The sequence below is a fragment of the Actinia tenebrosa genome, unplaced genomic scaffold, assembly GCF_029948245.1.
Source record: "Actinia tenebrosa isolate PJP-AT-01 unplaced genomic scaffold, QUT_ActTen_1.0 PGA_scaffold14__42_contigs__length_11649687, whole genome shotgun sequence".
NCBI lineage: Eukaryota > Metazoa > Cnidaria > Anthozoa > Actiniaria > Actiniidae > Actinia > Actinia tenebrosa.
In genome coordinates this window covers 809,088-835,043 of record NW_028292574.1, presented here as the reverse complement: position 1 = coordinate 835,043, position 25,956 = coordinate 809,088, and the positions used below count along the sequence as shown (strand labels likewise).

Here is a 25,956-nt window from a genome sequence, read left to right as displayed (position 1 = left end):
TGTGATAATTTGTGACAGCACAAAGCCAGATCATATTTTATTTACGGAATATGTTAACTGTATGTAGTGGTATCAAATAGTATGGCTTAGACAAAATGTGTCAGTGATGATGATCAAGTAAGGGTAGTAGGGTGCGCTGTCAGTGATGGTGATCAAGTAAGGGTAGTAGGGTGCGCTGTCAGTGATGGTGATCAAGTAAGGGTAGTAGGGTGTGCTGTCAGTGAGGGTGATCAAGCAAGGGTAGTAGGGTGTGCTGTCAGTGATGATGATCAAGCAAGGGTAGTAGGGTATGCTGTCAGTGATGATGATCAAGCAAGGGTAGTAGGGTATGCTGTCAGTGATGATGATCAAGTAAGGGTAGTAGGGTGTGCTGTCAGTTAGTTGCCTGATGTTCAAAGCTAAAATTTGATCTCTGGGATAAGACTTACGTGTCAATGGCAATAGTGTGGTAAAAAATAATATTAGATTTAATAGCATGCAACTTTGATTTGAGCTTGCGAGCGATACTTACAAACTGAGAGACATTTGAATGTAAAATTAGTTTGCTGGAGGAACAGATTAGAAAGGAACGTCAATGTTCCGTATGTCGTTAACTCAGTCGGGTTAAATGCTATGAAAACTTCTATATAGCAGGATATGGATATGATGGATATTATGGAACTGAATCCCGTTATTTCCATATATTCCAGTTAAAGAAAAATACTTTGAATATTATGTTACAAATATTAGACATTTACAATATAACTAGATTATTACGCGCTCTCTGATTGGCCAAAAACCAACGAACTATTTCCCCATGGGCTGCACGCTCGCGCACGCTGACCTCGATCAACGGACTTGAGGAAATATAAAGAACTCTTAACAAGCTAGAGTGTACTCGGCTTCGGCTCGTGACACTCTAAACGCTTGTCAATCGTTCTTTATATTTTCTGTCGTGCGTCTATAACGTCATGGGCGCGCTACTTTCTGTTGTCTAATTGATAAATCTATGTATTAAGGAAGGATAGACTGAAACAGCTTAAAGCTTATTCTATATAGGAGGATGATGGATATTATGGAACTGAATCCCGTTAATTCCATATATTCCAGTCATAGAAAAATACTTTGAATATTATATCCACACAAATGTAAGATATATCTATCTAATAAGGAAGGATAGACTAAGATCTTAAAGTTTGTTCTATAATATAGCAGGATATGGATATGATGGATATTTTGGAACTGAATCCGTTAATTCCATTTTATACATACTGAGACGAGTGTCAAATGCAGTGTGGCGCTTCAAAATAGATAAGCCTGCATGCTGTAATTTTCTTTGATGTTTCCATAATATGTGTTGATTAGTTTAGATTTTGTCTGAAAACAATTTTCTAAATCAATTTACTCACAACAGCATTACCAGAAATCCGAGACATCTTGCATCACGAATATCCAGTTTCACCCGAATGGGCCTTTAAAAATGGCTATCCAGCGATACAAAGAAATGTATGTGATCTTAAACTTAATGTGTTATTTTTGAACCATAACAACTTCGAATTTTACGTGCCGACCTTTTGATGAAAAGTACAGTTCAATTAACATCAAACGTAACGCTTTTTGTATCATTCAATTCGTCCTTATGGACGCAAAATTGATCAAAAACTTAAAGGAATATCTTCAATATATGCCCCTTAATTGAAGCAAAAAGCTTGGTACCTGCATTAGTTTATGGACTTGGACTTATGCTGTTTTGCATGGATCCATCCGTGCCGACCTCTGAAATTATTCTTCACTTCATGTTGTGTCTAAAACCGTCAAAATTAACCTTTTATTATAAAATAAAAGGCCGCAAAACAGCAGGAGAAAAGAGCTATTTTTCGAATCCAGTTGACAAGCATCTGAAGCCGCAAATGTCTTGCAAAAAGCAGAGAAATGACTCATTTTAATCGTTTTATTCGCTCAAGAAGCGGCCATGTTTACAGCTTTGTAGCCTTGTAGTTTCCCTTGTTATACCGCTGTTTTAGAATCTGTAGGCTCCCAAAAAGCGGGAAATTACGAAACAACAACAATCAAATCGCATGCACGTGTAATGTAATTACGAAATAAAATTTAAAGCCAACCTCGTGTACACTGTATTTTCATTATTTTTAAATAGCAAAATGTCCGACGCTCTGTTAGAATTTGAAAAAAAAGCCATTGATTTTAAGCTTAAGGTTGCTGAACCTCCTCTATCTTATATACTGCAGTCGCATGTTGATGAATCATCCATAGCTCTAGCAATAGAAATCCCTTACCCTATTTTGATGAAATGGCATGAACTTGTTGGGATAAAAGACGACCACGGAAAAACCCTGGATTACGTCGACCTACTTAATTTTTGGATCCCTGGACAATGGTTTAAAGTAAGTAAAGCGACAGGATTGAGGATTCACGAAAGGTTAAGACGTGAAGCTGGATCAGTTGTCAAAAAATACACAGGGAAAAAAGCTAGTGGAAGTAAGAGAAAAGAAGCCCAGGGAAAAAAGTTAACTCTTAACATCTATGAAAGAGAGCTTGTGGTACCTAAAGAGGTAGAAGAAAATCTTTCTGCTGCAGAACAAGAAATAAAGGAATGGAAATTAAAGTACAAAGATCTGGAGGGGGAGAAAGAATACTTAGCTAGTGAAATGAAGGAGGCGTTAAAAAATAAAGAAAATGAAGTGGGAGAAAACATAAAAAGCTTTGAAGAAAGATTCAAAGAAATAGAAGAAAGAAATGTAGAACTCTCCGCGTACGTCCAGAATTTAGAGAAAAAATCTGGATTTCTCTGCGAAGGCAAAACTATAGACGAATTGGGGAACAAACAAAGTTCCAGAAGACTCAAGGCATTAAAAGGAAAAGCAGATGTTGCCCTTTGGTTCCTTGAGTCACATGGGCTCAAACTTTCTTTCCTAAAGGTCCAGGAGACAAACACTGGGAAGTACCACACTTTGAAATTTGAAAGTGAATTGTCTAAAGAAAGTACAGATGCCACTGACCAAGAAAACTTAGAAACTCTTTTGTTTTTGCTGGATAAATTTTGTGCCAGTGATGAATTTTATCATAAACTTTCTGTTTTTTCTGAAGACTTACCGAGATCCTATTTAATAAAACAAAAGCGAAATGAGCTCAATAAACTTTGTCATATAGAAAGAACTCCTGGTCAATATCCTGGTGCTCAGCTCTCATTTTCCAACACTTTACAAGAGCATATTAGTCAATTCCTTAAGTCTAATCCAAACCATCCAGTGGATGAGCCAATAAAAGTGAAGATCAGTTGTGATGGGGCAAAGATGTCAAGATCAGCAAATTTTATGATCATGTCATTCTCTCTATTGCAAACCGGGGATCTGGTTATGTCTTCAAAAGGTAACAGAACCATTGGAATAGTTAATGGCCCAGAAAAATATGAAACATTAGAAAAGTCATTTTCAGAGATAATACAAGAGATAAACAATGTAAATAAAAATGGGAAAATCAAAGTCCATGACAAAGATATACCTATAGAATTATTTCTGGGTGGAGACTACAAGTTTTTACTCATGACCATGGGGCTCAGTGGTGCTACATCAGACTATGCTTGCCTTTGGTGTAAAGTGTACAAGCTTTAAGGTGGGATATGTCCAAAGATCTTGAATATTATAATGAAGAAATTAAAAGAACACTCAAGGAACTAAAAGATTTAAGTGCTTCATCCAAAAAATTTTCATGTGTCAACAGACCACTTTTTAACATTGAGCTGGACCATGTCATTCTAGATGAGCTTCATCTAATGCTGAGAATTACTGACAGGCTCACTGAAAACCTGATTATGGAAGCAATGGAGAAGGATGGCAAACAAGATCAAAATAAAACTAACAATCAAGAAAAGGGTGTTAATCTAAAGACATTGATTCAAACCATTAATGATTTAGGTATTACTTTTTCAATCTGGGAGAAAAAAAATGCTGATGGGAAAGGAAGTGGGTCATATGACTGGACAAGCCTTGTTGGTTCAGACAAAAAGAAGCTAATGAAACTTCTCCCAGCAAAGCTGCAAGAACTAGATATCCTGTTTCAAGAAACAAAAGAAACTGTCATCAAACTTTGGAAAGATTTTTATTCTCTGTACAATTTGATTAACTGTGATGTATATTCTAATGATTTTCACCTTGAAATTTTTCAGCAATCAAAAGACTTCATCAATTTATTTTGCTCACTTGGTGATAAAAGAGTAGGCTATTCTAATAAAAGAGTTACTCCATACATGCATGCATTAGTATATCATGTTCCCATCTTCATGAAAAATTACAAGAACTTCAAACAGTTTACTGGTCAAGGAATTGAAAAAAACAATGACGATGCAAAGAGGATTTATTTTCAAAAATCAAACAAGTGGGATGCTGCTCAAGATGTATTGCTTCTAGAACACCGTCAAGAAGCACTTAAACATTGTGAAAGGGGTAAAAGGAAATACACAAAAAAGGATGCAGCTTACTGGGAGGATGGCATCATTGACACAAGGAAAAAAAGGATGAAGGCCAGTTTAAGAGAACCAGAAAATGATGGTGAAGCATTCAAATGTGATGAAACTCAAAACCCAGTTGAAGCAAATGGATACAAGAACTTAAATGTCAAGATGTTAAGAGAGGCGATCAAAGCAAGACAAATTAAAGCCAAAGGAATTGCAAAAATGAAAAATTCTGAATTAATTGATCTTTTGAAAGAGCATGATCTTACTACCCAGGTCTAACGACATGATTCTATTATATAGGAAATAAAAATATATATCTTAATTATTTTACTGGATAAAGAGTTTAATGAATTGATTCTTATAATTTTTTTAAGATTCACTGCATAGGTACTCTCATAATTTTAAAAAGCTCATATTTTTATTACTGCTTTCTGATAATTAAGTGTAAACAATTCTATTAAAAAAATGCTATAAAATTATTTAACAAACGAATAATGTACCAAATTAAGTGACCGTTTCATCGACCTTGTATATATGTCAGTCACTTTTTTTAAATTAAATATTATTGCAACCACAAGCTCTTCTATTTACAAAAATTATCACTTTTTCGATCGGAGAATTAGGGGCAAGCTTGAGTTGTCCATTAGATATCAGGTATCTTTTTTTCACAAAACTAAGAACAGTTTTCAACTTAATTGGAAAATCAATCGCTATTCCTTGTCCAAGCTCATGTAAATAATAATACCAATATTCTGGAAGATCAAATCGAATAAAATCATATTTATCAAAAAGCATGCAGACTCCATCGGCGGCTTGTTTTCCTTTTCCTCTAAATACATATCTTACAATATCATGATCTAGTCTAATTTCAGCTGAATAACTAACTTTGACAGCATTTGATTTCAGAATAGTTAAAACAGCTTCCAGAAATAATGCAGCCCCATGCTGAATTCTTTCCCTTGTAATAACAGGATTATCGTATGTCCTACAAATAAAGTAAGAAAAATTCCCTTAGTATTCGATAGTTTATACGTATTTCATGCACACAAAAGGAAATTATTGTAGTATTGGTTTTGCAACTCCATCAAATATTAAGCTTATATTTAAAACACTTCTTTACCTGATAAGGTGATCATTCAAATGACAAGAAGGTTCCCAGGTACAACTCCATAGCGGCCAATCCTTCCATTTCACAAGGTATTCAAGTTCCTATGTTTTTAAATTGCAGAAATATAAATGCATAAATTTATACTACGGGTTAAGTATCTCCATAAACGACACATTTACCTACCTCCTTATTTGCTTTTCGCCGGCTAATGAGTCTCTCCACAAGATATATTTTAGATCCACGACTGTACTTTTTTTTCCCTTTTAAACTAAGGTCTAAGTCGACTGTAGAAAGTGTATTTAATGCTTTGTAATCCACCCGATCGGTACTTCTATGAGATCGCTCCGCCATGTTTGTTTACATGAAAATATACCACTGCGCATAGTCAGTACTCCTTAAAACGACCGCTGGCTAAATATACTACGGGAGCAAAATGTCTCGGATTTCTGGTAATGAGGCAGTAATGATATTAGCCTATAGTTATTTTGGTCATCCCTCTTACCTTCTTTCAAAATAGGATGCCTTTTGGCGTGTTTCTATCTATCTGGAAAGATACCAGTTGAAAGTGAAAGGTTACTTAGTATGAGTCAAAGAGGGGGCGAAAACAGGTGCTGCACTTTTAAAAGGCGAGATGAAATGTTATCTAGCCCCGTGGCCTTTCTAGTCGGTGATGAAAACTTCCACAGCTGATGTAGGAGTGAGGTAAAAGGTATGACTTGTTGGAATTAAGAAGTCATGCAGTGAAGAATGAAGAATGTATGCGAAAAGGAACAATCAATGTAAACAGGAACACAAATGAGGACCACTCGTTCCGATAATACCATTGAATATGAACAATGTTTAGTCTGTAGCTTAAAGGAAACTTTCTGTCCCTGTGTTCGACAAAACATAAACTTTTGTTCCGATTATAATGAAGTTTGATGTTCCTATTTGTACTAATGCATTCAGTACAAAATGAGCAAAGGGAACATAACAAAACTATGAGGAACAAAGAGTAGTAATTTGACGATCTTAAGTGACTTTGAACGTAATTTCAAGCAGCTATAAATAGCTCTTATTAACCGAGTGCGAGGTCCGTACCGTAAGTTATGGACCCAGTTTTTTCCACTGCCTTATGGTCCAAGCGAGTAACGCGCGGGCCATAAAAAAGTGGAAAAAACGAGGATCCATAACTTACGGTACGGACCGAGCAAACGAGGTTAATAAGATATTTATTATATGGCAAGGCATTGAGATCAAAAAGAGGCGAAGCAACAAAAAGTAAAGTTGACAGCGCATGTCGAACGAGAACTGCATTGGAAGGGCTTCCTGTACGTGCCAAAAGTCATGTAGTGTTTGAGTCGCTCAAAAGGCGAAGTTTTAAATTTACTTTGAAAGAATTTAGCTATAGTTTAAGGTTTTCTGAAATACTAGTTAACAAAAGTGAGGCTTTATTTTGTAAAACATATATTAAATGCAAAGCAAAAAAGGCATCAAAAAAAGACCTCAAGAACTCAACATGAGATTGAGAAGAAAACTGTCGTACTTCAAACTTCAAGATATTCACAACCAAGATGAAAAATACTACAGCCTTCCGCTTGTTATCCTGCCCTTTATTGAGAAAAAAACTCAAAAACTGTTTCCAGAAATGATTGAGAAGCTTTGGAAAATTACGGCTGGCTTAACATGGATAGTTTTCGTCAATTTTCAACGTTTTGACTGTTTGAAGCAGGCCGCCATATGCACAATGGCTGAAGTCATGAAGACGGCACACTTTCGACTCAATTAAAAAAGGTACTGCCAACTCTCCTGTCTAAAAATACATTCAAATTCAAGTGGGGATAAAATATTACTGAAATATGGAAATACTTCAAGAGCGGATGAGCCTAGAAAACTGCTTAAAACGTTTACGAAAGAAACTACTGCAAGCGAACTAACCATGATGTAATTTATTTATTTTATAAGTACTGAGATATTACAAGAAAACCAATCAAAAAATAACCTAATGACTGATACACGAAAAATATAATACTTCCTTTTCCTTTCTGTTTGAGTTCTCGTTGCTTTGATTGCAAAGCTTTTCGTGTCTGTACAAAGTCAGCATATTTGATGATGCTCACCCCATAATTTTTCTTCTTTAGATGTCGTTCAAAACTAGCTATAAAAGCCCGTAGAGAGCGGCTCTAGAATTCTTGCCGGGAGAGTCTTAAAAAAGATTAATCGACAAAATAAGATGAAAACTCTGTCAAGTCAAAACATGGCCAAACAATAATTAACTCTCACTTAAATTGGTTGAATTCTTCGCAAAAAATAAAGTGTGAAAATAGAAAAGGAAGAAAATTGAAAAGGAAGAAAAGACAAAAGACAAAAGACAAAAGACAAAAGACAAAAGACAAAAGACAAAAGAGAAAAGAGAAAAGAGAAAAGAGAAAGGAAATATATAATTTATAATGTGATTTCGGATAATAATAATAATAATAATAATAATAATAATCATAATCATAATCATAATAATAATAATAATGATAATGACACGGACAATGACAATGACAATGACAATGACGATGACGAATGACGATGACGATGACGATGACGACGACGATGACGACGACGATGACGATGACGATGACGATGACGATGACGATGACGATGACGATGACGATGACGATGACGATGACGATGACGATGACGATGACGATGACGATGACGATGACGATGACGATGACGATGACGATGACGATGACGATGACGATGACGATGACGATGACGATGACGATGACGATGACGATGACGATGACGATGACGATGACGATGACGATATAAACAAATAAATTCATAATATTAATGAGAATGATAAAAGTTCCCTTTTTTTCGTTGCTTTTGCCTCTCTCTTCTTTTCAAACTGTCCTAAAAAGATTGGGTGCATTATCACAATTAATGCCTGTAATATAGTGCAAGTTATATTGAATCTTCATTCTAGAATAAGTTAATATGGCTAGGCCGGAATGATAGCAAACCTAGAGACGTCATAGAGACATTTTTAGCCTTCCATAAACTACTTAAAGTCTTTAGTAAACACAATATAGGTTCGAATTCAAGTATCTCCTTCGTGGGAGGTTTTTAATCCCAATTAACGAACATTACTGCACTACCCTGTTACGGATTCATGCACTTTGCTATATATTTGCTTCCTTAGTTTATATTCTTTCATTCATAACTGGTTGGCTAAGAGCAATCAAGACCATTCTGGTTTATCCGGTCAAGATTAGTGCTGTATTGAGCTGAAAGCAGGTAAAGAATGATTTCCTTGGTATTCTTGCTGCTTTTATTTTGTCCATATATGCATTGAATGTATAAGGATAGATGAGGTACTGCTGCATGGAGATGAAATGAACGCTGCATGCCTTATATAATCGCTGATGAATGTACGTCATAAATCCATTCTCTATTCTTTAGTTACGAAGTGCAAAAATGTCTGTCTGTCCTACCGTTTACGTCATTCCTATTTTCTTTGCCAGTGATGAGACTTGCAATGTCGTTATCACGAATAGGTGCTGTCCTATTCCTAAGGATATACCACATTGATCAATCACTGGCCAATCAATAAGCCATTTCGTTTTCTTAAAAAACTATTGTTCCGATCATAGATATATGTTATGCTTAAGAAATATCATTGTCTGTGATTTTCAAAAATATCTACTCAGCAGAATGATATCTAGACTAGTTATATCAACTTATTTCAAATATATTAAAACGAAATCTATTAAAACATTTTGTCAGTCCGAGATTTTTGAAATGGCCGATCAGCGACTAAAACAGAATTTTTGTGCTTGAATGCTTTCCGGCTAAAATACGGGAAAAAAATCACATTTATAACTCGATGTTTATGCTTCATGTTTCAATCTGAAAGAAAACTACGAAAAAATCACATTTCTAACGCGTTTATGCTTCATGTCTCAATCTGAAAGAAAACTACGTTGCTCAGCTGTAAAGACATGACAACCGATTTGCAGCATACTACCCGGTTTAAATTTCAGATTTCAGATCTCCTACCGACAACGTATTTTGAAAATGGTATATAACTTGGCGGTGATTTTCCGGTATTCTAATTGCTGCGAGACGTAAGGTGAACAACGTAACGAAGATAATTCAAAATAGTGCTTATATTCGCTGATCCTTTACGCTAGACATATATTCTTCGTTTGCATGTTGCGTCATATCGCGGCCATGTTGGTACCATTTAACAAAAGATTTCTCATTAGCATCCATTGTTAACGGTACCACAATGGCCGCCATGTTTTTGTCTTTTAACTCTCTTGGGATTCTTGCAATCCATCAATACCGGACAACAACAAGGCTTCTTAGCAACCGGGTTTTGCGTGCATTGTCTTTTCCATTTTCATCAGCTGCCATGCACTGATCATCTTCGAGTACCTCATTTAAGGAAGTTGAACGAGTTTCCTTCGCATACTCTCACGATAATAACCTGAAAATGAATCATATGTTCATATTTGTTTTACAGCTATGGATTTGTTTATGGGTTTCTGTGTTGACTGTTTCGAAAGGTTTGCTGCAGTTTTCAATATTCTGCCAACTCGGTATTTGCGAACTGTCCACGAAGAAGTTTGACAGCTTCTCGCTGCCGTCAATCAAACATAATCAGTCGGTACCTTTTATGTTCTTGACTGGTGGTGGTAAAAAACCAATTTCACAACAAGCTATTGAAATGTCGCAGTTCGTAGGATATGGAAAACCGCAGTAAATGATTCCTTCTCGCAGCAAATTTAACGAGTGTGGAATAGGGTGGCATCTGCTGTGTGTAGGGAGTGAATGAGCTATTATCATTATTATCATTATCATCATCGTCATCATCATCATCATCATCATTATTATTATTATTATTATTATACATATATATTTTTTTAAACTTTAATTATTTTTTCATATTTTACAAATATGTTTTTATCGATAAATAAGTAATTTGTACATATATTTGTTATTTTATATTCCTAATTTCTTTATTAACGTTATTATAAATTTTATTATTATTATTATTATTATTAGTTAATTAATTCTATTATAATTAAGATATATATATATATTATAATGGCATTGAGATTATGAACTTTAAATCCTATTGTTTTTCATTTTATTTTTGTTTATCATTATCTTAAAATATTAAGCATTGGAACTTTAGTAGCTTTGGAGCGAGTGTATTTCTATTTCTATTAAGACATGCATAGACTATTAAGGTTTATTTAAATAAAGAACCATTATTATCAAAACAATAAAAAAAAATTATATCATTATTATTATTATTTGTTGTTGTTATTGTTATTATTATTATTATTACTATTATTATTATTTGTTATTGTTATTGTTATTATTACTATTATTACTATTATTATTATTATTATTATTATTATTATTAGAAAATTTAGATTCTGACAAAAACCAACGTAAATATATAAGGAAAATCATGAACATTGCTATTCGAACAACCTATTATATATTTTGCTATATGGTAGAAACAAAGTCTGGGATGACCCTGACTTGATGAAGTTTTAACTTTTCGATACAACTAAATGTGGAAAAAAATGTGTAATTAATGTTTTAAGTATTTTTCATGTACTTATGTGTAAAAGATTCAAGTAGCTGATCGTAAATTGCCTACACATAGCGAGATTTACGATGGAATTTGGAAAACATGATAAAGTTTACACAAGAGAATATTAAGTAAGAGAGCACATCTCCCATACATGGGCCTGTAACCATGAAAGTTTCTTGAAAATCTATTTTTAGCTGCGCGCGCAAGCCTGAGCTATTTTTAATATGCGATCCCTTATTGCTGCTCAGAGTTGTAGTGACTTCCATGCGAGCGAAAAATGTTTGCTTCCCGACGAGAAGAATGCCTTCAAAATAAGTAAAAAGTTGAAATGATTAAAGTATCATGTGTTCTTCATGGACGAATTAAACATTAACTTAACAAGTGATGTAAAAGAACATCGAAAAAGATCAAATCAGGATGGTTTTCAGTCACATACGAACAAGCGCTAAAAACAGCGAAGACGCCATGGGGAAGGAAACCGCAATAAAAAATACGATGAAAATAGCGAAAAACCTACAGTGAATAAAGACAAAAAAGCATTTACCGTTGTGTTTTCTATAGTAAATAAAGTTTAAGTTAAAGTAATTAAGAAGACGATGAACAAGACCATTATTTTGTTTCACACACGAATCAGAAAAACTATTTGCACCGAAATGTGCCGAAGAAAATTTTCTGTTTTCACAGAAGAAAAAACTACAAGAGGCATTGAAGTGATTTTTCACAATTATCAAATATGTTTAGCTTGCCAAAATACGGTGTGTCAGTTTATGCAAAAGACATTGCCCATTGAGAAAAGGCGAATTAATGAGAAAGTTTGACTATTAAAACTAGAACTTTCTTTCTAATTTTGCACCATGAATTTTCGCTCCGCCTCAATGTTCAGGTATTTTTTTCATAACTTTTTAACTTCTAAAGTCCCAAACAGACAATAGAAATACAATCACAATATCGGCGAATTACAAAAAGTGAATCAAACTAAGTATTTGAGGATTCAAACTAATAAAAAAGAGATTATTTTTACCTGATTGAAAGGCATTTTTTCTGCCAGATGCTCTCAGTTCGGCGTATTTGTGCCTTTATGTTTAATTCTTCTATTCCGACCAGCTTGACAGTTTTCAACTATCTTAAAACCTCTTCTTTTTACTGGTAAACAACTGATTCCAACAGTAAATGCTAAATTTTCTCTCAAGTTTAAAGTTTTTTAAACTCTAGACTCGGTGAATTCAACAAGTTTGTTCATCGAAAATCCGGCTCTTTCGTAAACAAGTCAAATCTACCTTCATTTTAGATGTCCATTAGATAACTTGTCATTTTGAAAACACTGAAGTTCAGGTCAGAAGTACGTGTTCTTGGGATACAGCAATATTAACTGTATTTCAGTTTAGGTGGAGAACTGTGGAATAACTTACAGTCTCATCTATAACTGCAATCAACTCCAAAATGATTGAGTCTCAATCGAGCGACCATTGTTTTGATTTAAAAACAAGCTTGAATGATGTTGTCTCAGCTGATTATTTTTTACATATGCTGTTTTTATGGATTCTTTCAAAAACCTTTCAGAATTTCTCAAGGAATTCCTCTAAACACATTTTCTCGTCAAATTGAATAAAGTTTGGTTTGTCAACTGCGTGAAGCTTGCTTTGTCACTGCCGATCTCTTGTGTACCCATGACAGCACTACAACTCTGACCAATCAAGATTCGCATGCTAAAATAGCGCAGACTAGCGCGCGGAGCTAAAAATAGATTTTCAAGAAACTTTCCAGGGGTCACAGGGATATGCTCTCTTACTTCATATTCTCTTGGTTTACATTAGTACTATTATTACACATTGCCACATAACCAATCATGTTCCTTGAAACTAGAAATAAAACGAACTATTTCTCGATTAAGTTCTTAATTTAAACTAAATAACATCATCTCTTTGGGATTTGAAGTCCTGCATGACATATATATAAGCGACAAAGTTTTCGATCAAAAATCATCGTCAGCAGCTTCGGGATTTCGTACCAACTTACATATCAAACAATTGTTGTCATTCGCGGGCTTCCTGTGGTGACAAACCACGCTCCCCTCCCCTACACAATTTCCAGTCTTTTTTCGGCCAAAACCAAGATGGCTGACTAGTTAGTAATGTTTTCACTCGATTTACTGTAAATTTGAGCAGTTTTGAGCAAGAAATTCGCCTATTTAGTGAAGAAAATTATATTCCAATTTCCTAATATGGTAAGTACATTCCATATATGGTAAAAGAAACAGCTCGAGCGGAACGACAACTTTTCTATGTGGAAAGTTTGATATGTCTAAAACTAGATCAAAATAAGTACTCAAAAGGTGGCTTGATTAGCTTAATAATGAAATAAATGTGGTTTTACAAAAATAATTCTACACCATCATCGTTGAAGTTAAAGGAGGTATTCCAGTATGCACTAAAGTATAAAGAGAAAATGGCTAAAGTCAATAGAATTATGTGTCAAATTAAATATGGAAATACTTAACAGATTAGAAACGTTTTTTAATGAAATTGACAAAAGACCACGTTTTGTAACTGGATCAATTCAGATAAGTTCAAACATGATGTTACACTTTTATGTCACTCGGTTGCATTGGACATCATTTCTAAATACCTGTGGTTTATTGTTATTGAATTGTGTTATTAAAAGGGCATGAATGTTCCTTGATACCTTCTTTCTTAAACCTTCTATTTTGGGGTTGATTCTTAATGTTCTTCTTAAAATTCGACATTGAATTCGAAGGTCGACGTTCATTCAAAACTTTACACGGCATTCCGCTATTTTTTCAAGTTTAAGCTCCTAAAACCGTACCCTTACTCTAAAATATCCGTAGAATAACTCGTAAAAAATATTCTATGATAACTAGAATTTGTGTTGATTGATAAATCAAGCCAGAAAATTATCGTAGTAAAAATATTTTGACCTTTTTATCCTTCATCTATCCGCCTTCAAACTCGGCACCATTTGAAAATCAAAGAGCTGGATGGAACGTGACGTCACTAATGAAAACAACACTTTTCCTGTCATTTGCCTAGAGACACCCCCTCCTTCCTGGCTATAATAAGTTATAGCTACAAGTAGCGAAATGCACCAGCTTTGAAAACCAACACATTAAATTTAACTTTAATTCAAAACCAGTTGGAGTTGACTAAAACATTTTGTCCTCTCGCCCCCATGGCCTATAAATAGCCCATTTGTTGGGAGGACTAATTGCAAATTACTGGACTTGCAAGACATAGACTGTTCGATCTTATAAATGTGACCAGAGGAAAAACTTGTAAAAATATTCGACTTGCTTTAAGAAGTTTCTAGATGAATATTACATTTCTTGTTGCATTTAGACCATTACACTGTTATTTTTTTGTACTGAGAATTACTGTTCTTGGAATTAGAAGGTGCTAAAAGGCCCTTTTACCTTAAAAGGTTTTTAGTTCTTCTAAAAGCAGACATTATATATTTCGAAGGAGGAAATCTCCTGGAGCAGGCCAATTAGAATTGACATGAGTATTGGATGTACTGCTTAAGAGGCTGTCCGCGTAAGAACGGATAAGGCAAAATTTGACCCATCACCGATTTTCCTGATTTTCTTAGTAAAAGTCCACTATTATATGCAATGAACAATTATCACATTTATTTGGATCAATTCGGATTTTTAGGTACTTTACGAGACGGTTTTCGATGACACCTCAAAACTTGCAAATTCACCGTCGGGAAAGCTGCGATTAAGCTGTACATATCGGGCGCCGCCAAAATTTTTTTACTAACTTAAATCAACTGAAAACTTTTACACATGAATTTTATAACTTTTGGTTATAATTAAAAGTTTTAACGATTAAATTTGATAAAATTTTCACTGAGATATGATTATTTAAATATATATACTAAAATTCTTAAACGCGTTAGGCGCTAAAATACCTGCAGTTGAAGGCGATTTTCTCGAAAGTGGGACCTAACCTAGAGTTTAGTCTATTATAGCTCAAATGCACTAACACCAGGCTACAAACTTATGAAATAAAATTTGTGGGTACTCTTGTTTACGCGCCGTACAAGAAGTCGGCAATTCATTAAATTTCGCCAGGTTAAGCAAAACCGATAATTGCCGGTGCGATGAAAAAAGACCAAGTTTGGAACCAAAACTAACTGAGTATATCAAACAAGTCATTAAATACCAGTTTTGCCTTTAAGTAAGCATGTTGAGCCTTTTTAAACATTTTAAAAACGTTTTTTAAAACGATATTTATTTTTTATTGGTACGATATGCAAATTAGGTTCACAAATTTGCATCAAACAACATGAAAGCGTGAAGTTTTATTTTTTCCCTGTGAGCCATTTCTAATCAAAATTACTCTTCTAATTTCAGTACTGAATCTGTCACAAGCATATGTTCAGCTCATATAAACAATATGTCATTATTAATCTTAAAGAAAGGGAACTAGACTAGCTGAGTAAAACATCCGGACTATGCACATAACTGTTTTTGTACACCTCATAAAAACATTTTCTTGTACGGTTTACCATGTTAAATTGGAGGTATAATAATCTGTCAAATACATTTTAGCTTCATCAACAACAACTAACTTTAACTATTGCCAATACTTCGTACAATATGAGCTTTCAGACTGCTAATATCAGGTTGGCCAAATGCCTGCTAGCATGGTATACACACAAACAGAAACGTGCAGGGGTAACAAGGAGTACTGCTCCTCAGCTCCTTCCTCGGTGGCACTTCTTTAAATATATCATTAACATTTGTACAGTAATTATACAGAAAATATTTTACTGTACAAAACACGAACACTCCTCTATAAAGGACATAAGCTCTGCAATAAGGTCTTTCTTTCTGTCTTTCGATTTGAAAGGTATGGCAAAATGATGGCAGATTTGTTTTAGTATTGCCACGTTGAATTTACACAACTTGTTTTCTCGTACGCACTCGCAAAGATTAAAGGCGTCGTATGATATTGGATGCTGTGGTTTGATTTCATTAGCAATCTCTGCTATTAGTGCTTGTCGTTCACATTCTTCGTCTTCTTGCAGGAGTTCTTTACACTCAAGGTCAATTTCTGTTGTAGAAGATCCTTGTTTTCTTCTCCTGTTAGCTGCGAGGCGACTAAAGAAACCTTGTATTTGTGTTTTTGTTAACCATTCCTCTCTTGTAAACAAACGATTATTTTGTTCATCTCTCGCATTCCGCATATCAGTAGAAACCTTTTGAGGGTCTGCTTTATGTCCTGTCTGCTCACCAATATCAAACCTTGCAGTTAAGTAGCTTCTGACATTATCCGAAAATCTCGAAGATCCACTTCGTGGTTTGGATAGGGCCCAGCCCATTTGAACAGCATAGTTTGGTGACGATGACTTATTGTCATTTGTAACGTTAATAGTAGCGCATGCTTCGTCTTCAGTGATGTTGACTGCTGTGGTGAACCTTTCAACCCAGTCCCTCCTTAGTTTATCATATAGTGTTTCCTTTCTTTTTTCCTTTAAAGAATGGTCCCCGATGTCCAAATGTGATTCGAGCTCTGAAAAGGTTTGAAAACTCTTCACGCACCCCGGCTCCGAACACTCAAAAATTTCTAGCTCCAAATCCGTGTCATCATCTGATCTTTCTGGTAAAGGCTCCTTGCATTTGTATACTCGTGTATCTTTAGGAGCGAAAAAGTCATTAATGACCTTGAGATCGGTGCTTCCCTGGCTTTGTGAGACTAGCTGCGTAAAAGGAATTTCTTTACCACGACCTATTGCGTAAGATTTCCAAACACGAATGCCTTTCTCCTCAAATTGAATATTATGTAACTTGCTGAAGCCATCTATTTTCTTAACCTGCAAGGTTTCCTTCTCCTCATCTACTACGCAGACACATGCAGACGTACCTTTTACTGGCCTTTCTGAAAGTGCTGTTCTCATATTCTCTGCACATTAGAATGTCATGTCCTTCGTTGCAGTACCGTCGGATGCATGTCTTCATCGGGCATAAAATTCGATCGCAAACATCCTTGCCATACTGTGGTTCTGAATAATCGTATCGACAAACAGCTATACCTACTCGCTCGCCGATATCTTTTGCTGCAGCAATTAGAGCGTTATTATGATAACAGCCGGCTTCATCCGACCGCAGATAAACCTGGGTAACATGCGGTTTCTGGATCTTGATGACCTTCAGCGTGTTTTCGATAACTGAAGATACTGCAAACCAGTCTTGCTGGCACGTATCAAAGAGGTGGGCATATGACTGTAGTTCTAAAGAACCTTTCTTCTTCGTATCGCTGGAGATAACTGTAGATATGTGCCAGCTTAACCCTCTTTTACCGTACCAGTCGGACTGCTTTTCACGGTATCTAAGCTGCTGGAACTTCATTGCCCAGTCCATTACAATAAGTGCTGCGTTCGGTTTGTTGGTAATTATCTTCAAGCAATCCTGCTTTGCTGCTTCCTGGTTAACAGATCGAAGGATGTGAGCCTTCCATTGCAAGATGTGTGAGCGAGCCTGCTTGAAATCGTACTGTAGATCTTCTCGCTGCTCCTTGCTGTAAGGGCTCCATAATGAGCTTTGTATTTTGCACTCTATGTTATCAAGAACATCTATAAGATTGCGACAGTCTTTGCAAACTTCAGAGTGTTGGTGTGAACATTTTCCCTGATAATCGAAGTCATTCTCGTCACTTAATGCAAATTTACGACAATGGTCAGGGCATGTGGACTCCTCTGGTTTGCAATGCACACGATAACCAGTCTTTAAGTAGCGTTTTGCACTTCTTAGCTTTCCCTTTACGTCAATGCATCATTCTCTTGTCAACCCTCCTTTTTCAAGATTATCAACTATCAATTCAACTGTGTGAAAACCAGCGGATCCATCTGCAGCAGTGTTGTCTAGGCCTTGTAATGATTTTCTCTGAGATGCTTCCCTGACGTCTAAAACTTTAAATAGCCTCAGGTGTATTAAGGCCTGACTTTAGCATGGAAACGAGGCTAAAAATTTAAAAAAAAAATTTCCTATCCCCTAAATAATTTTTTCTTCACCGAACTTACATATATTATTAATCATATCAAAATGAAGTCTTTTTTTTTCATTTTCGTTGCTATGGCAACCCTTGTCTGTAAAATTTCTTGAAAAATACTACATTAAAAACTCGGTGAAAAGGATTGTAAAATGGGGAAAATTTAAAGACTTTTAACTTTGCCTTATCCGGCCCTTATGTACTCATATGTAATTGAATAATTCAAATACGCTTTTTAAGGTTGACTACAATGTAGATAAATGAAGCAAAATTCCAAAGTCACGAGTAAATTGACTATTTTGAGCATCTTTTCCTTTTACTGTTTGGAAACGAAGCTTTCTGGACTAAGTTGAAAGGCGTCTTTATAAAGAACAACCATGCTACTTTTCAGAAAAATATAAATTTACATGATTTTATATGATTAAATGTTCCCCATTTTAGAAAAACTATTACTTTTTCTAACCATTTCTTGGAGCCGCCATTTTGGTTTGCATACCGAGCGGGGAATGGGCCCGAAATAGTCAAATTCCCCATCCAGGGGAGAGAGGGGATATAAAACCCCATTGGTTTTGAAGCTTTTAAAATCTTCGTCTTACCTCCCCAAGGGAAAAAATGGCACAATTTCAAAATGGCGGACGAAAACCTTCGATTCCCTCTATGTTTGATTTCAAATTGCTCATAAAATACAGATAATATTGATGATTCTACGAGCATGGTTCAATCATTTGATACCTCTTCTATTATAAAATGAGCAAAGATATTCCTTTTTGGAAGTTTTAGACAGGTAATTTTGATTTGAAAAAGGTTATGCACACCACAATGTTTGAGTGATCGTTTACTAACAAATAAAAGTTCTGCTTTATTAAAATGTTAAATATTCTTCAATATCTTCATGTTTATTTGAGTTTTAGGCGGGAAAACCTTGCAACGCTCGTCAATTTGCAAACAGAGCCTCAAATTTCTCTTCAATTCAATCGGTTTAGTCGAGGCAAAGGGATCTCCTACGAGACAGTCTGTTGAAGTCATACCCTTATTACAAGTAATTACTTGTGTTTAAACAGCTTCCGTAGAAGTTAAATCAATTCTTTTCAAACTTATTTTTGTTTGAGGGGGATTAATTTAGTTGAAGACCTAAGTTTAGTTTGCATACAGATTCTTTAGAAGCTATATGGTTTATGCACTTTACTTTTCTTCAAGGATAATTAATTCACTTGAACAATATTTAAGTTCAATATGTCTGTGAAAGTAGAATGTGCCTGGGCTAGAGTGTGCATTCGAGAAACCAAGAGCCTGTGTTCTATAAAAAAGGCCTTTAATGAGGGAAAGGCAAAGTTTGGGGCAAGGGTTTTGCATGAAAGGTATCAACTTTACAGTGAACATTTCAGTGGCCATGCAAAATTTAACCTAACGCAGTACGAATTTAACCGTGTTGCGAGGAAAATAGATGAGCAAATTGCTAACTGGAGAAACAAAAAAGACAAGGAGCTGTATTTGTCTCAATTTTCGATGACAAACTGGTCTGATCAGGGAAAGAGGATGACCAGCGAAACACGAAAAGCACACTCGATAACAAATTGCAAGGCTTGCCAACTCTATAACTCACAGTATCAAGCAGCGTATCCTTTGAAAAAAATGTCCATGTTAGGTAAAAGGGGCCCGCTTACCAGTATTGCCACAGATTCTAAAAAACATACACTGCTTTCTGAAGGGTTAAAGGCAACAAAAAAACAGCTGAAGTCTGTTGGACAAACAATTTATTCAACATACAATGAAAAATGTAAAGAAAACTTTGGAAAGACACTAAGGGAAATACTAGTTCTTGTCCCAGATGCTGGTCTTCAGAGAAAACTTTCCCCTGTGGAAAAGAAAAAAGAAAAAAGGAATAAGCTTCGACAGACCAAGAGAGATGTTGAAAACAGGGTTTTAATGGAGAATGACACTGGTGTGCACCTAAATTTAAGGGAATCCTACAATGCAAGACAACAACGCCAATTAGCACAGTCATTTGAAACACCAGAACAGGCACAAGAAAGGGCAAGTACAACACCCCCTAAAATAAAAGAGAGGTCCCACATTCCTGCATTAGAAAACATTACAGGTGATATCGATCAGCTTTTGATAGACATCAACTCATGGCCGCATGAACAAGTAAACTGGTCTGAAAAGGCTAGGGTGTACAAGATACGGTACAAAGGGCAAGACTCCACTCCTCCAAATGGTGGTCAAATATTGAAGACCTTACTGCAGAAAACTCAAGGTGTTAACCTGGCAAATTTTGATAAGCCTGAAAATAAGGATGGTCCAAAAGGTATTTAAAATCTATATATCATTGATTTTGAATTGTCATCAATGTAGTTGGGATGCCTGCGGTAAATATATTTAAATACCGGTAAGCTCCAGTACAATAAGTTTGTTCTATTAGGGAATGGGAAATTCAAACGTTGATGAGGGAATGGATAAAACAAATATGAACTTTGTTTTTCTATTATTGCATGTGTAGTTTATTTTTACTATCTTAAACAATAATAATGTGTGCTTAGTTATATGATGTACTGTGAGTTGAAATATAGTAATTTCTTTTATATGTGGCTTACAGAATTTCGAGTAAGACGAGCACTGAAGAAGCAGGCAGGAGGTGAGATATCAGTTCCAGTTTCTCGCACCAATGAGAAGATCCGGGCATCCATCAAGCAACTAATTGAGGATGGGACATATGATGTTGGAGTCCCAGTGGTACAAACCGAAATAGTTAAGTTAGCTATTAGTAATGAGGGTGAAGTTATCCAAAAAAAGACTAATGTCTCTGCAAGAAAAATCCCCCTACAGCAAATTAGATCTGAAGCACTCGTTAGAAACAAGGATCTACTCAGAATCAAAGATGACAGTTCATATGACAAATTAACCAGAGAAGAAATAATGAGTGAGCTGAAAAGAATTAACGAAACAACTGGAGATGACACTGAAGAAATGAGAAGTCGCTTAAAGAAATTGCAGCGCCAAAGACATTGGCTAACATGGCATGACCACTCAACAGTGGCAAATCATGGGCATATGCTGTTCTGCGTAAGAGAACTGTATGACAATGCAATTCATTTAAGCACAGAAGAGTTTGCTACTAAGACAGGCCGAAGTATAGACATCCAAGCCACAATTGAAGAGCCACAGCTGTATATACTGGGTCCCAGTAGATCAACAGTAGAGGACCAAATGCAGTTTGTGCCTACAAGACAGGAAGACTTAGAGAAATTGAAAGACAATATCACAACTGAATCTGGAATAGGAATAAAGGATGTCATGAGATTCATGAATGGGGACAATCCAGCAGCAGAAATGGAAGATGGAACTCAACATGGGGGCCACTATGGATGTCCAGGTTGCGATGGTGATATTAATTCTAGCTGTGATATGGAATACTCCTTCCAGAGGAAATATAAAACGTTAGAAGAGAAAAAGAATTTGATTACTGCTGGTCCTGCTGGGAGAAAGAATTCACTGCATCCATTCAAGGATTTGAAAGTCAATGAACTCAAAGCTGAGCTTAGAGCTAGGGGTATGTCTGATGAAGGGAAAAAGAATGAGCTACAGAAAGAGCTAGCAGAAGTACTAGGTGGAACAACTAGACTGCCTGCATTGCTACACCATAATGCCTCAGTTCAAGATCTCAATCTGGAAATGTATGAAGTGCTGTGCTTTGAACCATTACATTGTTTGATGAACCACATCAAAAACATCTTGCAAGAACTGCCTCATCACATAACAGACATTGACACATTGATCAAGCTTAAGGAAATCCTTTCTGTACAGCTAGGCAAAGAGAAACTTAGAGGTGTGGACTACAGAAAGACACTTCTTTATGTGACAATTGCCCTTTACCCACTGGCCAACCGGGAAGTTAAACTTCTACTTGTAACTTTGTGTGAAATGGCTGAGATCTATTATGGCCAGGATGAGAAGAGATGCCCCAAGATGATCCTACGCCTCCACAACCTTTGTTGGAGGCATGCTATTCAATGCCGAAGAGTACTGACTCCTCCAAAGTCCCTGAGCTACAGAAAACTTTTTGGATTGTACTTCCACAGCTGCATCACACACTCCTCACAGCTTCTTAGAATAACATCCCACAGGTCCATTAATGCTGAAATGTTTGAAAGATTTTTTGAGAAGATATCAGATATCACTTCCAAGACTTGGAGCAGGAGAATACAAGATCTGCCAAAGAATGCCATTCTTCATGTCAAACAAGATCCATCCAAACCTGGTCTAAACTATGTTCTCAAAGAAGAAAGGGAGATCAGCAAACTAGCTAAGTCTCTTCCAAGGATGGGAAACACCTTTGTGCCCACAACTGATCTGATGAAATATGCAGGGGACTGGGAGGCACACCTGAAGCTCATTGCAGACTATTTGGAGCCAGGAGAAGGAGTATGGTGGAAAGAAGTTGTTGGTGGAATAGAATTCCTTGATGGTCATGATGAAACAAGCTTCAGAGAAGAGGGACCACAGCTTCATCATTTTCGATCAAGTACAATAAAGAAGGAGCAACAACATCTAGACACTTCCTGGAACAAATGCCTAGAGAGCAAGGTCAAGATTCCAGCAACAAAGCTGAGAGATGCCAAGGATAAGTGGCATGTCCCTGAAACATGCTATTGCTCTGGAACTGTGCCTGATGATGAGGATGACAATGCCATTTCTACAGAGCAAATGATTCAGCTAATAACAGAAGACAGTGATGTTGGTAATGCCTTGGCTGATGATGAGGACAACATGGATGGAGAAGCCTTTACAACTACATGTGACATAGAATCAGAAGAAGAACAAATGGCTGCACATCAAGAGATGACTGAAGAAATGCATGGAAGTGTCTTGGGTGATGACAAGACCAGAGGGACAGAGAATGTATTGACTGCTGTAAATAAAACACCAACAACTGCTGAAGAAGGAAACAAACTACATGGTAAAAGGCCATACTCATTTCCTGAGGTCAATGAATGTACACCAGAAACCAAAAAGAAAAAGAATTCAGATGAAACAAACAATCAACAACTCAACTCCAAGACAGCAAAAGCCTTATGTACAGTGCTAGGCCCCTGTGAGGAAGTTTTGAAGTATGACAAACTAAGAGAGAATTTAAGACATAATTCCAAATCAAGGTTTCACATTGAAAGATATGAAACTCACCTTGTGAAAATCCAAATTGCAGTTCTCAAAGCTTTCAAACATCTGAGCTCATTCCCTGACGATGCTGAAGAGCCTGTAGTACAAGTAGATGAGTTCAAAACAAAGAAAGTACAATTAAAAACAGCTTCAGAACTTCTTAAATTATGGAAAATAACTGTACACCTCCAATAGGTAGTATGATGTTTACATGTCTCAAGAAATATAAAAGGGCCATTATATGTATACATCATGTATATTAAATTAATAATTTTTTTGTATGAGATTAATAAGATAGTATTTCTAGATAAAGCTGCTGTTAGAACTATTCACACCAATGACTAAATACAGATGTTAAGAAGCATTCACAAACACAACTACCTACTGCAGTGAATATGTTTGAAAACAACTTTGTATATAGAGAAAGCATCCATTACTGCTATTTTTGTATTTAATTGTATAAATATTTAAATAACTTTGTATATAGATGAAGCATGTATTGTTATTTTTGCATTCGAGTGTATAATATTTTAAATAACTTTGTATATAGATGAAACATGATTTGCTATTTTCACATTTTTAAACGATTTTGTATATACATCAAGCATGTATTATTAATTTTTTACATACTTTTGAGGGCACAAACAATTTCTAAATAAATTATTTATTTATAAAGTTAGAATCATCATGTTATGGGTTGTATATAGGGAATAATCCAGCTATAGATTGGGACATCAAACTAAAACAAAGATCAATTAAATTGATAATGTATGAAACTTACCATGAGAAACGACAACTTTTGTCCACCAATTATGATGACAAGCTAATGTATTATAAGCCTATCAAATAGCTTATAAATACACCCAGCAATATTACATTGTCTAGAAGCAAATACAAAATTAGTGTTGTAGCAAATTTCTGGAGTCAATCACTGATAAAAATACAACGCAACAACAATTCCTAGGTTAGAAGAACTCGGTATTGTGACCTGTTTCATCCGCAAAACATATAAGATTAAGATTTATGAGTTCAACTTGTAAACAAGCAGCAAAAAAACCCGGGCAAAAAAAAAAAAAACAAAAAAAAACAATGGAAAATTTGAAAAACATTCTTACAAAGCTTGGTAATAAGATTTGCATCGCTTTGGATAAGCCTTATTGTGTTTAACCTTCAACGGCTCTAATGTTTCTCAATTCGACTCGTAGCAGAGTCAAACAAAAATGCAAACTTCGTGATAATACGGTTTTATTACCGTTGCGTTCGAATCTTTAAAATTTTAATTGACCTTAAAAGGTCACGTTAAAACAACAACTTGGTATCACTCACCTTCATTCATCATATCTCATGAACTTCTGTTGTTCCAATCTTCAAACATACAAACTCAGCTTTGTACAACCAAGAAAGAAAAATACCTTTCATAGCAAACAACGCTTCCAATCTCATTTTGAATCTTCGGCGGCGTGTATCCCTAAGCATCCGCCATCTTGGATTTGCAAGCAAAGGAAAAAGCTTCGCGGGGGATATTTTGAAACTATTTACCAGGCCTTAATACACCTGAGGCGTGGAACGGCTTAGTGGCTCACAGTTTTCCTCTCGGCAGAACTGTGTATACTGGCTTATCATCGTCGACCGCGTTACGGTACGCACAACGTTCGGCATCTCCATGGTTTCCCCATTGTCGAGTTTCAAGATTCTGCTTCCATATGACACGTCCTGGTAAAAGTATGGACGGTTTATGAATTCGATGAAATGGTCCACTTTGCTCATGTCAACCCTCTCACGATGATACTTCTTCTTTTCAGGTACAGCGCCTGGTCCTAAGGTTTTTGCGTGGCATCTTGCTCTGTGTATTTGACGCGTTGACAATTTTCCGTACGGCAAGTGTATTTTCTTTAAAGTGCTGATTGAATACTTGTATGCATACAGACTGAGGATTTGGGTTTTGGTGTTTCTGTTATTAGCATTTTTATATGCGTTCATAAGAGTTTTCACTAGGTCATCAACTCTAGTTTCGTCATCCAGCTTTCCTAGATTAGAAGACGCCATTGCCTCAAACAGCTGTTGGCCATGGTTTGGAGCTATTACATCGCATACAAGCATACAGTCTTCAGTTGCTTTCTGGATAAAATGTTGTTGGTGATTTACATTAACATCATTCCAAGAATTAATCTGTAAATCCAAAGGTTCTCGGGAACAAGATATCTTTCTTGCGATGTCATCCATCGCTGTATTATAAACATTTAGGACATCTTTGCTTTTGGTGTTCCCGTATGCCATAGTATGGCCAATTCCTGGAGTCCAACATGGACTGAGCATGGGTGAATCAGGCGTCGATATTTCACGGAAAGGAGTTGTTTTCATATCTGCGGTATGTGTGCTTATCACCGAATTCGCGTAACATTTTGCGGCTCTAAAAGTAAATGAAAAGTAACATTAAAGTGTTAGCAAAAAGAATCAAATGTAAATTTTATGGGAATGAAAACGCAACATTGTAACCCATCTTTGCAAGACTAGTAAGACTACTGAAACACCCCGTTTAACTCGCGGATTCCAAATCCGCGTATTATTTGTTCCTTTCCTACTTAGTCAGGCAAAAAGGGAAAAGGAAGCAACCGGTTGTAAAATAATGGATATATTTCAACTT

At 35.9% G+C, this 25,956-nt stretch overlaps 4 protein-coding genes and 1 long non-coding RNA gene across 5 annotated transcripts; 2 read left to right on the top strand and 3 right to left on the bottom strand.

The window, feature by feature from the left end:
• The first annotated feature begins 3,601 nt into the window (after positions 1–3,601).
• On the top strand, positions 3,602–4,729 carry LOC116295606 (uncharacterized). The gene has a single exon (XM_031703478.2). The coding sequence runs from the start codon at positions 3,617–3,619 to the stop codon at positions 4,727–4,729; it is 1,113 nt and encodes a 370-aa protein (XP_031559338.2). The 5' UTR covers positions 3,602–3,616.
• A 117-nt stretch (positions 4,730–4,846) lies between these two features.
• Positions 4,847–6,010, bottom strand: LOC148911131 (uncharacterized). Its single transcript, XM_089030030.1, has 3 exons — positions 5,742–6,010; positions 5,571–5,659; positions 4,847–5,435 (listed from the first exon to the last, which is right to left on the bottom strand). The coding sequence occupies exons 1-3, from the start codon at positions 5,907–5,909 to the stop codon at positions 5,006–5,008; spliced, it is 687 nt and encodes a 228-aa protein (XP_088886156.1). The 5' UTR covers positions 5,910–6,010; the 3' UTR covers positions 4,847–5,005.
• A 9,923-nt stretch (positions 6,011–15,933) lies between these two features.
• Positions 15,934–17,079, bottom strand: LOC148911130 (uncharacterized). The gene has a single exon (XM_089029901.1). The coding sequence runs from the start codon at positions 17,062–17,064 to the stop codon at positions 15,934–15,936; it is 1,131 nt and encodes a 376-aa protein (XP_088886027.1). The 5' UTR covers positions 17,065–17,079.
• Positions 17,080–19,892: 2,813 nt separating this feature from the next.
• On the bottom strand, positions 19,893–24,865 carry LOC148911128 (uncharacterized). The gene is made up of 3 exons (XR_016119745.1): positions 24,639–24,865; positions 24,094–24,193; positions 19,893–20,010 (listed from the first exon to the last, which is right to left on the bottom strand). It is a non-coding gene; the product is annotated as an uncharacterized LOC148911128 (long non-coding RNA).
• On the top strand, positions 21,563–23,745 carry LOC148911129 (uncharacterized). The gene has a single exon (XM_089029685.1). It carries the CDS (start codon positions 21,708–21,710, stop codon positions 23,505–23,507), a length of 1,800 nt encoding a protein of 599 aa, XP_088885811.1. The 5' UTR covers positions 21,563–21,707; the 3' UTR covers positions 23,508–23,745.
• Positions 24,866–25,956: the final 1,091 nt, after the last annotated feature.